Genomic DNA, 17,427 nt, shown 5'->3' with positions numbered 1-17,427 from the left:
AGACACATGAAGAGACCTTGAAGTAGCTGCAAAGTTTTGGTCTTTGGCATGTTATGTACATATTGAAGAACTGACTATGTATCTGTTCCTATGGATTGCAAAATTGTGCGCACAGCTCATTTATTTTCTCACACCTAAGGGGGCTAAGTACTTGCTACTCCACAGCGAGGACTACAAAATTAGTCAAATTTGATGGAAAGATGGGTGGTGCCAAGAGGAGGAAAAATCAGTCAGACCAGGTTCAGTCAGACAGTGAATTTGAGACTGGGATGATGGTTCACATTCCTGCTGGACAATGTCTCTAAGCATACTGCTCGTGTCTTGATCTAAGATTTGGCAGAAAACTATTTACAATTTTTAAGAAAGAAACCTACAAATTTAAATGTTTTAATGATGTAAAAGCGTATTCAACAAACACTAGATTAGATGAGACATTATTTTCAGATTACCATACCTGTCTTCACAATCTTTGCTTCCTCCTTGGTAACAGTGGCTTCCTCACTCATTCCACACTTGTTTTCAGAAAACACTCTAAACTTGTAGGTGTTACCCATGATGAGGTCAGAGATGGTGGCATTCAGTCTATGGTAATGGTCCAACACAGTAAACCAGTCCTGAGACAGAAAAAGAGATAAGGTCCGGATTTTGGGCTATCTCCATCAGTTAAAGATTACTGGTATTATTTTTAATATAAACTCACTCCGGTCTTTTTGTCTGCCTTCTGAACTGTGTAACCTGTGATCTCTGTATTTCCATTGTCACTTGGAGGGGTCCACTCAAGCGCAACATTAAAACCCCAGGTATCCACAATCTTCACACTGGCAGGAGGCCCTGGTAGTTCTATAAAGAATATAGCCATTTAGCATTGCACCATAAGTTTTTGTTTGGAGACTGTAATGCTTCCCATTTTTGATTTGATCAAGTGTTTGCTCACCAACAATCTGAAGGATGAGCACTGCTTTGTCCTCAAAGTCCTCCACTTTCACACACATCTCATATGCCCCAGAGTCTTCTCTCTCTGATGAACGGATGAACAAGATGCTGTCTCTATCAGTGCTGCGGATGTTAACCCGCTTTTTGTCCAGTGCTTCCCCATTCTTTGTCCAGCTCACCACAGGTTTGGGTTTTCCCTGAGTTAAATGAAAACCAAAGATAAGCAGTGAAAACCAGGCTCTGGCACAGAAATGTGGTCACTTTTGACTTACCGTGAAGGGGATGGTCAGATTGATCTTATCACCAACATTTGCAACATATCTTTGTCTGAGGAATCGAGGTAGGCGGACTTTGGGACGGTCTATAGTAAACAACAAGAGGTTTTGCTCAGTTCTTTAGCTGGCTGGAACATTTTGACCTTTGTTGCCATAGAATAATTTTTATCAAATGTTTATTGAATTATGAGATTAAAACAAAGTTTGAGCAAAATATTAGTCCCGTTTCATTTCTTTGTTGTGCTGTGTTACTTAACAAGCTACAATGTATTGATATGGTAACCTGTTCTTATGAGTAACTTGTGCTATGAGTGGAATGAACATTTGTTTCTTGAAAAATCAAAAATAATAGCTATGTTACCTACTTTACATTAGTTAGGAGTTAGGGATGACACAACTCATGTTACGTGGTTCTAAAAAGGATTTATCAATGATAATACTATCATAACAATAATATTTATTGTATATGTAATTCATAATATATAACAATTAAAACAAACATTCCTGCCTCTGTGACTGGCTCTATAGAACTTTGATGATATTACTTGTTTAGAAATAACTGGAAAAAGGTAAAATATTTGAAGTGGCATGTAATGCTCAGGTGTATTTTAAAGAAGCCCATTTGTGAAAGTAATATGGTGAGTGGTATCACCGGCTGAGTTCAGCAGAGCAACCTTTTTCAGGATTATAAATAAAGCAGCCGTACTCCAGAATATCACCTCTCAACATACCACTCTCTTTGGTTACCCCATTCACACCACACTGCAGTGAAATGCTTTAAAATGTTTCAAGAATCATGGAAAATGAACTCATTAAAAAAGGTCTAGACAGCATTGAAGAAACTCTTCACAATTTGATTATAAAAATTACTTTCAGATGCAACTCACTCATACACTTTAATAACCACATTTCTTCACTCCTACCCTTCACTAGCAGCTTGACATCTACTTCCTTTTTATTATAAACCAACTAATTTTTTTAAAAAACAGACTATTACACTGCGCAATGGAAAACTTTTCCACTGTCTATAATGAATATAGCCAGTAATACAGGAAGGCATGCTTGCACAAGCCACAAAATATCAATCATGAATTTCATTAATTTTTAGAGGGTGACATTGCTAATTTGGAGATGAATGAGGTTGTTTTCTTATTTACTCTTACCACACACAATTATTATTTTTAGACCTGTATTCACCTTATGGAATGCATTTTAAACACACACATATATAATATGACTGGTTATCAAAATTTTGAAAATAAATGGAGAATGGTGAATATCAGCATTTAATCACTCATTAAACACTATGCTGATGATGAGGCTTAATGAACATTCCCACCGCAAAGTCTTTGGCATGCTTCTAAATAAACACCAAGTCTCTGGAAGAGTCTCAAGAATCAGGTGTCACCACAGACATTTGATCTATATCTAGCCCCATGTAAGCAGGCAATGCTGAAATGTACCATGCTCCTCCTTGATCCCCCACCTGCTTGCACTCAAATCATTTGTCACTGTTGAACTTGCCAAAGAAAATTCTGACCCTCCCTGGTATGGATCGCAATGCAACAGAAAAGTCTGTGTTAATACCAGTAACATCTCAGCTATTTTTCCAAAGCTTTGCAGAGAGTTTGTCGGAAGCAATTCATGAGATTTTCAAATGTGCCCCCACCACGCTATGGCATGGTGGGGGCACATTTGAACGTGTATATAGCAAAGCTGCAAGTCAGGATCAGATTGCACTGCCCCTCCCATTTAGGTCTCCATTACGCACATTGATGATTTGTGAGCGAGTCAACTGAATACTGGTGCTTCTTTTTAAACCCTGGGGATCTAATCCTCATTTCATATCAAACTACAGCAATGCCTCCGTTACTTTAAGGGCCAAATCATGTAAACTGTTGGATTATCAAGTGTGTAATTATCATGCTTATGCCTGAAGTGGATTCAGGTTTCGGGCTATTAAGGAAACCAAAGAGGACCATCAGTTTCAAAAAAGCTAAGAGTGTCATCCAATGAATCCAAACCATATTAAAAATTCAAACTGTTAACTGTGGAGTTAACAGCTGCATGGTAAAATAATGAACTTTTATGTGTACCGGTAATTGTGTTTCACATTTTATGTGTTGTCTGATTTCACTTAATTCCATTTAACATTAGCCAGATTTACGGTATATTTGTGTAGACATGTTAAAGAATATCTCAATTTTTTTAATTAAATTGAGACAAATAATACAATTTTTTAATACAATTCTTTGAGGGAAGCATTAAGGAAGCATTTACCCCATTGTTTCAGAAAGATTTCAGGTATTAGATCCATTTATTATACAGCTTTGGGCAAGTCATTGATGAGGTTTACAAGTCAAGTTTTTGTGACAGAAAAGGTCTTTAAAATAAATGGCCTTACTTCTAATTTGTTTAGATGTTAGTTGTAAAAATATTCATCTATATGCCTAATTGTTGCAAGTACTTCTTACCGGCAACCTCCTTCACCAGGACAGGCTCAGGAAGGGTCACAGGGGGGCTGCGACCCCCTGCGTTCATGGTCACCACGCGGATTTTCAGGCGGTCGCCAGTAGTCTGGTTCTTTATGACATAGCGACAAGATTTCTGCAGCTCCTCATTGACTGCTTTCCAGTCCTCAGCTGAGTGGGAAGATCATACACCGTTAAGATCATCAGAAATGTGACAGTGCACATTGTTTAAAATGTAAGCATTAAGTTTCAATGTAAATTTGCCAGGGTTAGCACAATAGCAAAATCTCACTTGCTAAGGCAACCATAACAACAAATGTCAATTGCAGACTTAGAATTACACATTATAGACACATTACACTAAACCAGAAAGACCAATAGCTGAGTATGGAATCTAAGATCAGGAGAATTGTTCTGTTCTGTTATTGTTTATTGAATGTAAAGTGCACACTGTTCAACTTGTTGGCATTATGCTTCAATGTAAATATGCCAGGGTTAGCAGAATAGCAAAATTTCAATTGCCGTACTGAGGCAGGCACCATAAGAACAAACGTCATTTGCAGAGTTAGAATTACACATTATTACACTAAACACAAAGACCAATACAATAAACTTAAACAATCAAAAAGTAACCATAAACAGACATCAGAGTGTGATTCATGTATGGGTACAAGACTGATTTCTTTTCAACCAATGTTTAAGGGCTTTTATAAAGGTTGAGTAGTTATCACAATTGCTAACGTGAGCTGGCAGTGTATTCCATGGCTGTGTGCCTCTGACAGATAACACCATTTGGCTAAATTTAGTCCTGCCCTTGTATATGCCAGTCTCTTCTAGTTAATGCTGCAGTATTTTAATTTATTTATACTTTTTTTTTTACATGTAAAGTAAATTATTGGTGGAGGGCACGCTCATTCAAAAAGATGCAATAGCCGCCGAATTCTAAAATGTTCTGATACTGTAGCTGTGAAAGGGAAGATGTTTAAAATCACTTACAGTCTCAGTTTAACAGATCATGTGATCCCACAACTTTAGTCTATTGGCCTATGTCAAGTGTGACTTGGGCAAGCTGTTTTGGGGTTTTCTAAAAAACTTTTTAAAAAAAAATAAAAAAATGGAGATTATTTTATGAAGGTGACAATAGAAAATTTTGACGTTTAAAAAAAAAAAAAAGTAAAATAAGTAAGAGATCTCATTCATGTGAATTAAATGGGGTAAATGGAAATATTCTTATATGAGACATGATATTGCTTTTATGAGGGCAAATGCTAAATCAAGCCTGCATTAAACTGCTGCTGATATTAGCTTCAGGCTGTAAGTCTAAAAGCAGGACCTTCAGCAGCAGCAGCAAAGCAGCTCCCAAAAGACCACTTTCCTTGTAGGGAGAAGTTAGGAAGCTTGTGGTATAACGCTGCCAGTGACACTTTTGGAACAGCTGCAAACTAATATGTCTGACCCATTTTAAAGCAGCAATTTAACAGGTGCCTTTAAAAAGATTATAAACATACAGCAGATACATTCAAAGATACCCACATTGAAATAACATGCTGCTAAAAAGCTTTTAAATAATTAAAATGTCACGTAGCATTACTGAGGAGACTGCTGTGGCATTGTGACAACCCCCCCCCCCCCCCCTTCTCCTTACAAACCAAAAGGTGAGAAGTTGCCATTACAGAAATCATTACTTACTTCCATCTTTGCAAATCTCAATGGTGTAACCATCCAGGCCAGATGAACCCACAACCTCTGGCTGGCTCCAAATGATAGTAACCGAAGTGTCATTCTTGTCTTCGACAAACAGGTCCAGGGGAGCACTTGTGGGCTCTGCAAGAAAAGCAGAAAAAACATTTACAGGGTGTAGAAAATGCAACAATCATTTAAATCAGAGATTGATAGGTCATGTGATCAGTTCTAAAGCAATTGCTACAGGAAAAGAAGAAGTTATATGTCCACATTCACTGCAATTTTCCCTTTTGAAGAGAGGATTACCTTTGGGAGGGGGAGGAGGAGGTGTGGGTGGTTTAGGCTCCTCTGGTGCTGCAGCTTCAGACACTTCACCTGAACAGGCACGATTATCAGAACAATTAAATCACAGGACTAGTGAATCCCTTTATCTGGATCAATTTACTACATTTATTCTGATTTTATATAGTTTGTTATGTTAGAGAGCAGGAGAGAGTAGCGAACATGCTTTGAAATAACATGTTGGTTTACCATTGACAGAGGCATTTGGGTCAGCAGTGACAACAGGGTCTTCTGCAGCTGGAGCAGTGGCAACTACTAGTCAATGTTAGATATTGAATATTAGTGGAGCAGAACAAGAAAGGCTCAGTGCGATAAACCTTAGTGATATTAGCTTGAGCAAACATCTACTTAATCTAAAATTCCAAGTTAAAACACACACGCGCGCGCGCACGTACATACAAATATTCCCTGTATTTGGTATTAATCAAAAAAGTGGAGATATTGAAGGTTTGAATTGTGACAAAATACACTGATTGTGATGAAAAACAGCATGTAAATACGCTGTGGTTTATACATCGCATTTCCTCCAAGTGAACTTAAATTTTGTTACATTTGTCGCACTAAGGTGTAAATTTGAGTGGTGCCTTCGATATTAGGAACATTAAAAGATAACACACCAACTTTAGACTATGACTTATTTAAGAATCGGAACTCGCTACTGATTCGGTCACCTTGCAGCGGTCTCTATATTCCGTCTTTTGCCACCGAGTACACACAGACACCCGTCCGTGAAGATGAACAGATGCTTACGCATAACACAAACATACTAGTCTGTTTTTGATGTAAAGGTTAAGAGTCCAATTCTCAATGCGAAAATAGGTCGTTTGCAGATACTATGAAACCGATACGTTTGGAGCGTTACCACCTGTGGGAGGTTTGACCTCTTCAGCTGTGGCAGCTGGAACCTCTCCCTCGGCAGGTGCTACTTCGATCTCTGCGGGGTCTGGGGTGGCTTCTGCCGGGGCGGCCTCTGGGGCAGGTTCGGGTGCCACCACAGGGACGGACTCAGGTGCCGACTCGGGGGCAGGAGCGGGTTCTGGAGCCTTTTCCTTCTTTGCTGGCTCTTTCCTTGCAGCCTTCTTGATTGGAGCGGGCTTGGAAGGCATGATGAAGGTTGCAGCTTATTCCCAACTCAGTAAAGTCCGTGAAAAGTGGAACAAATGACAATATTGCTCTGGAGTTAAATAGGCTCGAGCCGAGTGACTCCTCCCAGTCAAAAAGTACTGTCAAATGAGCTTTGGCGCCTGTCTGGTCAAATCAGCCACTCTTTGGTTTTGAAGTGCGCAATTAGTTGCGGCTGTACGGTATCGGCGCTGAATCGTCTCCAGGGCTAAGCGAAGGACTTGTAAGAATAATATTGTTTAATTGATTTCTACTAAATCTAAAATTCCTAGTTAACAGTGTATTATAGATAGATAGATAGATAGATAGATAGATAGATAGATAGATAGATAACTATATAGGCACTTGTTTGTTTTTTAAATCTTGTTAGTCACTGGCTTGGATTACTTTTCTGAGTGCCTGGGTCCCAATCAGGGTTTATAACAGTATGGATTATGGGCAGTGCAACCGTGAGTTAATGGTCACAATTTATTCATCTGTTTTTTGATAGTAGAGACATAAGTAGGACAAAGATTAGAGGTCTTTAGAATAATTAGATGCAAGAAAATTAAATACTTCAAAATTAGATTAACCCATAATGTCATTGTCATATTCTGCCATAGTCTAGTTAAAGTAGCACCAACTAGTTATTTAAAAAGAGATTAGTTCTTCTGAAGAGTTGGGTTTTTGCAGATTTGTGACATTTTAATTGTTTTGAAACAGTCTAATTTCCAATTCAACTTCAGAAATTACAAAGATTGTTTTATAAATTGTGTCTAATTTGTTCAGAATCCTGCATTTTTCTCATCATCTGTGCAAAAATGTAAGTTGTTGTTCACAGCAGGGATTGATAGGAAGACATTAATTACACATTTCTTTGATTCCATTTTATTGATTCCAACAACCAGTAGTAAGTGGATGAAAGATTTCAGAAAGGCTCTTTTTTCCATATAGTGGACCAACGTTTGAAGAAAAATACCCTTGAGAATGGATTTTTCTTGATGATTGTTGCCACCTTCACCATGCTGGTCTATTTACAATCTTTACAACGATGCCCTGTACAAAATAAAGAAATTAGGTTTTACAAATGATTCATTAGAGAAAAAAAAGGTAAATATCAAATCTGAATATAAAAAAGGAACTGTTATTTAGAATATATTTAGTTCTCAAACATACATCTATGTTGTTTTTCCTCACACATGACGAGTTTTCATGCATTTACAACACTTAACCTTTAACAGTTGCACATTAGTGACATTACATACTCCATAATTCTTTTAGATCTTAGTTGCAAAACAATGACTATTCAGCAACATGTATTGGCCTATTATATTTATTTCTTCTCCTTATCCACTTTATTTCAATGAGGTTTCTGAATATTTAAGTGCTAATTTTTACCTGTTTAAATTACTCTTGTATATATACCGTTTGCTGTCATTCTGAGAATTTACAAGTACAAGGTTGTGGCTTCTTACATTCTGTATCTTTAAACCCTATTCTCACACAACTGCATCTCTCTTGAAGGTTTATGTTCTGCTTGAAGCAAAGACAAACTCAAATGCAGGCCAGGTGAATGTTCCCTAATGAAGCTCAGATTTTAGCAGACTGCCAATACTAGTAGAAGTTGCTGCATAGTCTTGATACATTTAGGCAAACACAAATCACAGCTACTACAGGCACAACAACCAATGAATAAAATGAGAGGATCAAATTGATGGCTTTAATTTAACCTGCAGAAGTCAGCAAGGCATTGTGTAATCCTGTCAAAATAGAACTTATTTACAGTAGCAAAGATGATACTCAGTTCACATGACCTTTATGTTCTGTACTATAAATCAATGTATAGTTGGCTTTCTGCTTTAAAACACCATTAGTTAATTGATTTATGAAATTATTATGTGCAACCAATTATAGCTGTGGGTCATGCAATGTTCAAACATTCATATACAGGATTTATGTACACATGAAGTTTCAGTCAGAGCAAGTACCATAAAAAGTCTTTACATTTTTTACCTCTTATTGAGATGAACACAACATTGATGTGATGAACATTTATCATAGGGTTACTTTGACACAGCTGTGACATAAAAGTATTTTCTAACCTACCCTGAAGGTCTGTGTGATGTGTTAATCCACACCCTAATGGTTTAGGACAAAAGAGAGCATTTCTAAGAGCACAGGCAACACTGAAAATGAAACTAAGGTGAAAGGCCTAGTTTGTCATTCATGACATATCATTTAAGGTGTTTTAGGTTTTCTATCACATTGTGGCAAGACATTTGGTCAACCATTTAATAACTAATACTTCTAAACAGTTGTCTTAGCGGTGTTTTTAACTACATTCATGGGTTGGCCATTAGAATGGAGGATGAAAATAAATCTGAAACAAATAATGATTAAATAGCTGGTCTAACTGGCTTGTATATACAAATATACACTGTGAGAATGATGATGGGATAATGAGAATTTGGCTATGTGTACATAAGGTAAATCTTCAATCATAGGATGGTTTCTATGTTATATGATCCCCGTATATATCAGTCCTGCTATTTAATGGCAATACTGCTTTTAATGCAGTTTGATGCAAAAGAGTATGACAGCAAGTTTGAATTTTAACCTTAAAAAGTCAAAATGCTCAAAAAGCCTTTTATAATTATAATGGACTTTATAGCACCTTTCATGCATAAAATATATCTATGTGCTGTACAGCTAAACAGCTGATAAGTGCAGGTACATTTTGAAGAAAGGACATCATATCAGAAACAATTTCAAACTAAAATAGTTTATAATGATTGGAATTTAAATGAAAACTGCTAAATAATGTTTAAAATTGGTCTAAAATGTGGGATGTGTAAATACAGTAAAAAAATAAAAGTGCAAAAATGTCAAACCTAGGAGCTTTTGGTGTGGTCCTGGACAGTCGCAGACAATTACCATAGCAAAGAGGTTGAAGAATCACTGCTAGGAATAAACCACAGCCAAAAACAACCTGAATGATGTGTAGAAGCACCAATATTATCTGATGACAACTTTTTTTTTTACTTTTAAGGCATTTGATCTGTATAACCTGCTTAGGAAGGTCATAGGATTGCATATGTGTACGTTTGTAAATATGTACCAAAGTATCTGCCGTGCTGTCATACTCTTTTATTTCCCTAAAACAAGACTCAAAATAGTTCTTTTGACAAGTACTCTATAAGCTCTGATGCACACACATAAGGAGATTGAGTACATGTACTGTTAAAGAAATCACCTGAAGTCTGTAATTAATGAGATGATAAATTTCATAGTGACCTAGCACCAGCTGAGGAGTAGAGAAGGGAAAAAAGAATGTGAATGAAGTTCTATCCACTTGCTGAATACTAGTGAACATCTTCTGAAGATAGTTAAAGGTGCAGTATGCATTTCTAAAAAACATTGTTTTTTTCATATTTGTTAAGTAAAATGATCTGTGGAAAAATTAGCCCTCTCTGACCCCATTTTATGCGTCTAATTTGATTTGCAAGAAACAACCACACCTGAGCAAAAACACCAATCACAGATAGGTGTCACTGTTGAGGTGTCAATCATTTCTCGTGTACGGTACTCCACAGGCACAAACATAGCGGACAACTCTGACCTCGCAGTGACTTGTTACCTTTGGCTTAAGGAGAACCATGGCAGAATAGAATAAAACAAAATGTCCATCCCTGATTTGACAAGAATTGCTTTTACCGAAGCCAGTTGTTGCTAAATAAGGAGCTACTAATCAATTGTACATGCTGATAAATTTCTAACTATAATGCCACAAATTATGTTGCTAGTCATAGTCATTATGATATGTTTTCACCTACTCGTGTTCTGCCATAGAATGCCATCTGCCATGAACTCAACCCCGAGTTAAATACAAGAGGTAGTGCTTTTAATGGCAGGGCTGCTGTTCGACTTGCCGTGACATGCGTATATCATGCCTCGTAAAATGCCATGTCAATTACATCAAATTTGCCTAAATAATCAGTTTCATTCTGTAATTAAAGCTAGGCTACCTGTTTGCATTCATTATTACCCATTGAGAATTATGTGTTATAAGGATTTCATTTTGAGAAGAACTTATTCTCACTTACTTATTCTCTTTATAAAAGTTTTAAAGAGCCTGCATAACCAGTATTCTTCTCTTCCCTCCACAAATAATAATAAATCATAAGACAGTACCTCCACCTGCGATATTAAGGTGAATTGGGAGGATGTGAATTTCATGTCAAGGGAGCATTCTCCGGCACAACACTGGAGATTGACACTTGATGAAGTTAAAGACTTGTGCAGTTAAGTAGCGCGCAGGGTGAGTTGTAGTGAGAGTTTTGGAGGGGAGTGATTAGTGAAGTGATATTCAAATCTTTCTAGCAGTTTTAAAACAGCAGACTCCACCTTCAATCTATTAAGATGATGAGCTCATTTGTTTTTGAATGCAGTGGTTCAAAGTTTTGGGAGGCTAGGGTCTTCTTTCTCTGGTGACTCGATGTAATTTGCAGCTTCCTGAAGTTTCAAAAGCATGGCCATCTAAGAAAAGTAAGGCAAGATCAGTAATAATCAACTTTTCAATTGAGCATTTACTCAAAATTATAAGAAAATGATCAATCTCACTAGTGGATCAGATTCCATGGAACTCGGTGGAGTTTCCTTGTGCGTTTTTTCCTCTAGGGACTGTCCAGGGCTGCTGGAATCAATGCTTGGTGGAGGCAGGTGGAACAACTTGGCCTGGTCCTGCTGGGCAGATGGCCAAGGAAGTGTGCCCCTTACCCACTCCACTGGGTCCTCCCATCCTGCCTTCTGCCCATGAACCTGAAGTATCATAACACATCAATAATAAGTAGACTCCCCTGGTATTATGGTAAATATTTTTTGACTTTTTTTGACACCCATATAATTTTGACCTTTCCAATAAGTATTTTATTTTTGGTTGTTGAATTTCCTATGATTAAGATAACAGATTCTTTATAAACACTCTATGGCTGTGGGTTTTAAACTGGGGGGTCTCCAGAGGTGCCGCAACAGGAGTGTTCAGGACTACTGAAAACAATCTTTCCACTATCAAGTTACATCCAGCAAATGGTGCTAACTTTACCACCAAACACTTAGGTTTGTGCCACAAATGTTGATAAAGGGTAATAATTTAAAGCACATAATAAAACTAGTGTAAGTTGGCAGATGTAAAAAGTAGTAATGGGGCCGATCCAACCCAATATAGTTATAAATTCTCAGATGAATTGTGTCTGTGTTTTAATGACTCCAAAAGTTATTGACAAAAGGGCCAAACTGTATGGATTTCCTGAATGGAAACATGTCTTCAGACACGGGCGAATGATCACTGTTCCCTAATTTGGGTCAAGGCAGCTAGTGGGCTAGCATTAAATGTTAAGCAATCTATAACATAAAACATGTCCTCTGTGTGTACACTCAAAACAACACGGGCACTTGTGGCTTTTCAACGCTGATTGTAGAACAGATTCCTACAATTTGGTTCGAGCTCTTCCTGTCTTTAACTGCTAGTTAAGGTAGAATCATTTCTTTGTGAGTAAGTTGAAATACTAAGTATGAATCCTTTTTTTAAAAATTATTTTATCTTTGTTTTTTCTTTCTTTTGTTATTTCTTTCTGTCTTTGGCTTTCTGTTTTTGGTCTTTGTTATTTCGTTCTGCTTTTCTGTCTTTCACCACACATTTTTTGCCATTTGATAGTTTCTGACAAATGAAGATGCCCATTTTGTCTAGTTGATGTGTGCCTATTCTCAGTGTTATCGAAACATCCCTAGGCTAAGATCCTTCGCCAATACCAAGTGAAAAAGGTTAAACACAGACAGGAATGGCCCAAAAATTGACCAACTTCCTTTTGTTTTCAGAACAATGATTACAATGACTATGTCATTCAATGTCATTCTATTCATTCTTAGCAAAATAAAATTTCTAAGGAGAGCTTTCCTGCCATTTTGATCAAATGATCAAATATTTCTCCAGAACTGTGAGTAGATTTTTGTGTTTTCATGCCATGGCAAAATTTGATCATTAGGCAGGAAGCATAAATAACTACAGTTATAATGGGGTCCTGATTGTCCTCTGTGGTCTGTGGCTCGGACTGTAAACATAACAATAGGGTCCTCACTGGACCTTGTCCACTGCTCAAATCCTAATTTACATTTAAAAAGAAGTCAACAAAATTGGATAAAAGAAACAGGTGCCCGGAAGTGACCCAGCATTTAGCCTTTTGGTGCAGGCTGGTGCAGAAGAAAAAACCCTCATGTTGTGACAAATGATGAATTGAATGTTTTTTGACCTGTAATAAAGAATTTATTGTGTCATGATTTCTGTCTTTTGTGTTAAGACTCTGGCAAGAAAAGAACCAACAGGACAAACCAAAAACTTATCAGAGATTAACTGTTTACATGCTAATGGCATCACAACATTTTCTGACTGCCTTGTTATGAATCCCGCCTGGATCAAAGTGGTAACATAGTGTAAAGGGCCACAATGGTCCATCTCGAGTCGAACTGTATAGAGCCGATAGTGGAAAAGGATCAACTAAAACCATTCAGTTTGGCTCTTTCCAGATGCATTGATGGATTTTTATGGACAATTTTGGGGCAGTATGGATGAACAAATAAAAAACTAATATCATCTTGATAACATTTACTATATAAAATAATGGACAAAATAATGGGCTTCCTTTGTACCTGATTGGTTGCGTGAGTATTGCGTCACTTCCTGTCTCCTCTATCGTTCGTTGGTTGCATTGTGCACGGGGTGCCGTATTCACTTAATATTGAACACTTGGTGTGTTGTATTCACTTAATATTGAACACTTGGTGTGTTGTATTCACTTAATATTGAACACTTGGTGTGTTGTATTCACTTTACTTAAAATTTTGAACACTTGAGACATTCTAGTCACCCGATATCAACAGTGAGAAACAACCCATATTAAACAAATACAGGGCTTCGCCGATCACTAGCGTTAGCATGGCCTCACCGTCTGTTTCACCCGGTGTCTTTGTCTGTTCAGAGTGCGAAATGTTTAGTTACTCCTCTGCCTCCCTTAGTGAAGGGAATAGGTGCAGAAAGTGTAGTTTATTTATGGCTATGGAGGCAAGACTTAGTGTGCTTGAGACGCGGTTCCGCAGTTTGGAGTTAGCTGGAGTTGCGTCATGTAGCCAGGGTAAGCTAGCTGCTGCGGAGCCGCCTAGCGTAGCTACAGCTAGCGGTCCCCCGGCAGCAGCCGAGCAGCCGGCTAGCCAGGGCGGCTGGGTGACGGTTCGTAGGAAGCGTAGCCCAAAACAAAGGCCCGCGGTGCACCACCAACCGCTTCCCGTGGCTAACCGCTTTTCCCCACTCGGCGACACACCCGCTGAGAAACCGACCCTGGTAATTGGCGACTCTGTTTTGCGCCACGTGAAGCCGACTCCAGCGACCATAGTTAGGTGCATTCCGGGGGCCAGAGCGGGCGACATAGAAGCAAATTTATGGCTGCTGGCGAGACGTAATCGTAAATTTGGTAAAGTTATTATTCACGTCGGAGCCAACGACACCCGGCTTCGTCAGTCGGAGGTCACCAAAATTAACTTGGTCTGATTAGGAGAGACGGTGTCCATCCCACGCGAGATGGTGCTTCTCTCATTTCTAGTAATCTGGCTAATTTTATTAGACCCAAAGTGACCTGACAATCCAGGGTCCAGACCAGGATGCAGAGTTGTAGTCTTACACACCTCTCTGCTGCTTCCTTAGAACCCTCACCCACCAACAATAACATATTTAACACTATAGAGGTAGTCTCTGTTCCACGGTTAAAAGTTCACCAAGCACAGAGTGGGGGAGCGGTCAGTCACCAAAATCTTATTAAAATTAATACTGAAGCACAAGTTGCAGAAACTAATATCACAGTTAAGTGTGGACTGTTAAATATTAGATCTCTTTTGTGTAAATCCCTGTTAGTGCACGACCTGATAGCGGATCATCACATTGATTTATTTTGTCTTACTGAGACCTGGCTTCAGGAGGAGTATGTGAGCTTAAATGAATCTACTCCTCCTACCCATCTTAATTATCATATTCCACGTGTTACTGGTCGAGGAGGGGGAGTGGCAGCAATCTATCACTCCAAGTTATTAATTAATCCCAGACCAAAACATAGCTTCAGTTCATTTGAAAGCCTGACTCTTGGCATCACTCATCTGAACTGGAGGACAGAAAAGCCACTTCTGTTTGTAGTTGTATATCGGCCCCCTGCTGGGCCACATTCAGAGTTCCTATCTGAGTTCTCTGATTTCTTATCTGACTTGGTCCTTAGAACGGAAAAAGTCATTATCATTGGAGACTTTAATATCCATATGGACGTTATAAATGACAGCTTTAGAAATGGCTTCATTTCATTACTTGAGTCAGTTGGTTTCCTCCAGCAGATAAACCAACCAACTCACAGCTTTAACCACACCCTAGATCTAGTTCTGACTTATGGTGTTGAGGTAGAACATGTGTCAGTGTTCCCTCAAAACCCAGTCCTGTCAGACCATTCTTTGATCACTTTTACATTTATGATTAAGGATTCTTCTATGCTCAGAGCTCAGTCTTACTATAGCAGATGTCTTTCAGGTAATGCTGTAGCTAAGTTTAAGGAAGTGATCCCTGTGCTGATCCCAGGACCACCGTGTGTTTCCCCAGGGATCAATCATTATAATCTTAGCCCTGCTGAGGTTGACTCTATTGCTGAAGGTGCAGCAACCTCACTGAGAATCACGCTTGATTCTGTTGCCCCCCTGAAAAAGAAAATAGTAAATCAGAGGAGGTGTGCCCCCTGGTATAATTCACATATCAGGACCCTCAAGCAGAAAGTGCGAAGACTGGAAAGGAAGTGGCATTCTTGTAAAATAGACAGCTACCATGTAGCCTGGAAAGACTGTCTATTAGTTTACAAAAAGGCCCTTCGCAAGGCTAGAACAGCTTATTTTTCTTCTTTGATTGAGGAAAATAAGAACAACCCCAGGTTTCTTTTCAGCACTGTGGCCAAATTAACCAAGAGTCACAGTGTTTTAGATCCACGTATCCCTTCTTCCCTTAGTGGTGAAGACTTCATGAGCTTCTTCACTGATAAAGTTCTAGCTATCAGAGAGAAAGCTAACCAGGCCATCCCAACAACTGGACCATCACCAGATGTGCCGACTGTGGGAACATACAGGGTCTCCAACGAGCCCTTAAGCTCCTTCAGCCCTATATATTTTTTTCTGAGGCGTCATCGCTAATTCAGAAATCCAAGACCACCACGTGTCTTTTAGATCCCATCCCAACACACCTGTTGAAGGATGTTTTACCATTGATAGGCAGTTCTATCCTGGACCAGATCAATGGTTCTTTAGTGTCAGGTTATGTACCCCGGTCCTACAAGGTGGCAGTGATTAAGCCGTTGCTTAAAAAACCATCACTGGATCCCGATGTCTTAGCAAATTATAGGCCAATATCCAACCTTCCTTTTATCTCTAAAGTTCTAGAGAAGGTGGTGGTGACTCAGTTACTGGAGCACCTGCAGAGGAACAGCCTGTTTGAGATGTTTCAGTCAGGCTTTAGAGCTCACCACAGCACAGAAACAGCACTTCTTAAAGTCACTAATGATCTTCTCATAGCTTCCGATCATGGACTGGTCTCTATGCTGGTTCTGCTGGACCTCAGTGCTGCTTTTGATACAGTTGATCACAGCATCCTGTTACAGAGACTGGAACATGTGATTGGGATTAAAGGGACAGCACTAGACTGGTTTAGATCATACTTATCTGATAGATACCAGTTTGCCCATGTCCATGGTGTTCCCTCCTCATACAGTAGGGTTAGCCATGGAGTTCCTCAAGGTTCTGTACTCGGACCAATCCTCTTCACATTGTACATGCTTCCCTTAGGGAACATTATTCGGCAGCATGGGATAAATTTTCATTGTTATGCTGATGACACTCAGCTCTATTTATCCATGAAACCCGAGGAGACAGAGAAGTTAGTGAAGCTCCAGACCTGTCTTAAAGACATAAAGTCCTGGATGTCTTCAAATTTCCTCCTCCTTAACCCAGGAAAAACTGAGGTCATGGTGTTTGGTCCTGAACCTCTCAGGGATAGATTAGATCACATGATCACTCTAGATGGTATCTCATTAACATCTAGTCTCTCTGTGAGGAATCTAGGAGTAACTTTTGATCAAAATCTCTCCTTCAACTCACACATTAAATTAGTCTCTAGAAGTGCCTTTTTTCACTTGAGGAACATCACAAAGATCAGGAAACTGCTGACGTGGCATGATGCTGAAAAGTTAGTCCATGCATTTGTTACTTCCAGGCTGGACTACTGTAACTCCTTATTATCAGGGTGTCCAAACAACTCTTTAAGAAGCCTCCAGTTGATCCAAAATGCTGCAGCCAGAGTTCTGACAGGTATTGACAAAAGAGATCACATTACTCCTGTACTGGCGTCGCTTCATTGGCTGCCCGTTAAATTTAGAATAACTTTTAAAACCCTTCTTTTGACCTACAAGGTCCTCAGAGGCCTAGCTCCATCCTACCTGGAGGAGCTAGTGATACCTTACCAGCCCAATAGACCGCTCCGCTCTCAGAATGCTGGTCTA

At 39.0% G+C, this 17,427-nt stretch overlaps 2 protein-coding genes across 14 annotated transcripts in view; both read right to left on the bottom strand.

The window, feature by feature from the left end:
• mybphb (myosin binding protein Hb) overlaps positions 1–6,882 on the bottom strand; it is a 10,675-nt gene extending 3,793 nt beyond the window's left edge. For 2 of the 4 annotated variants that reach the window (XM_029825978.1, XM_029825977.1), the window contains exons 1-9: positions 6,570–6,882; positions 5,894–5,959; positions 5,669–5,737; positions 5,369–5,503; positions 3,683–3,850; positions 1,206–1,294; positions 935–1,130; positions 701–840; positions 455–614 (exon numbers count right to left, since the gene is read on the bottom strand). In XM_029825978.1, the coding sequence (XP_029681838.1) occupies positions 455–614; positions 701–840; positions 935–1,130; positions 1,206–1,294; positions 3,683–3,850; positions 5,369–5,503; positions 5,669–5,737; positions 5,894–5,959; positions 6,570–6,810 (1,264 nt within the window). In that variant the 5' untranslated portion in view covers positions 6,811–6,882. The remainder of the gene's footprint in view (positions 1–454; positions 615–700; positions 841–934; positions 1,131–1,205; positions 1,295–3,682; positions 3,851–5,368; positions 5,504–5,668; positions 5,738–5,893; positions 5,960–6,569) is intronic. The other 2 variants (XM_029825979.1, XM_029825981.1) reach the window with 2 other exon arrangements.
• A 798-nt stretch (positions 6,883–7,680) lies between these two features.
• nav1b (neuron navigator 1b) overlaps positions 7,681–17,427 on the bottom strand; it is a 49,663-nt gene continuing 39,916 nt past the window's right edge. For 9 of the 10 annotated variants that reach the window (XM_029825972.1, XM_029825968.1, XM_029825969.1 and 6 more), the window contains 2 exons: positions 11,426–11,623; positions 7,681–11,341 (listed from right to left, as the gene is read on the bottom strand). In XM_029825972.1, coding sequence (XP_029681832.1) covers positions 11,258–11,341; positions 11,426–11,623 — 282 coding nt within the window. In that variant the 3' untranslated portion in view covers positions 7,681–11,257. The remainder of the gene's footprint in view (positions 11,342–11,425; positions 11,624–17,427) is intronic. The other variant, XM_029825967.1, reaches the window with a different exon arrangement.

This window comes from Takifugu rubripes, chromosome 19, assembly GCF_901000725.2.
Source record: "Takifugu rubripes chromosome 19, fTakRub1.2, whole genome shotgun sequence".
Taxonomy (NCBI): domain Eukaryota; kingdom Metazoa; phylum Chordata; class Actinopteri; order Tetraodontiformes; family Tetraodontidae; genus Takifugu; species Takifugu rubripes.
This window is presented reverse-complemented; position numbering and strand designations above follow the sequence as displayed.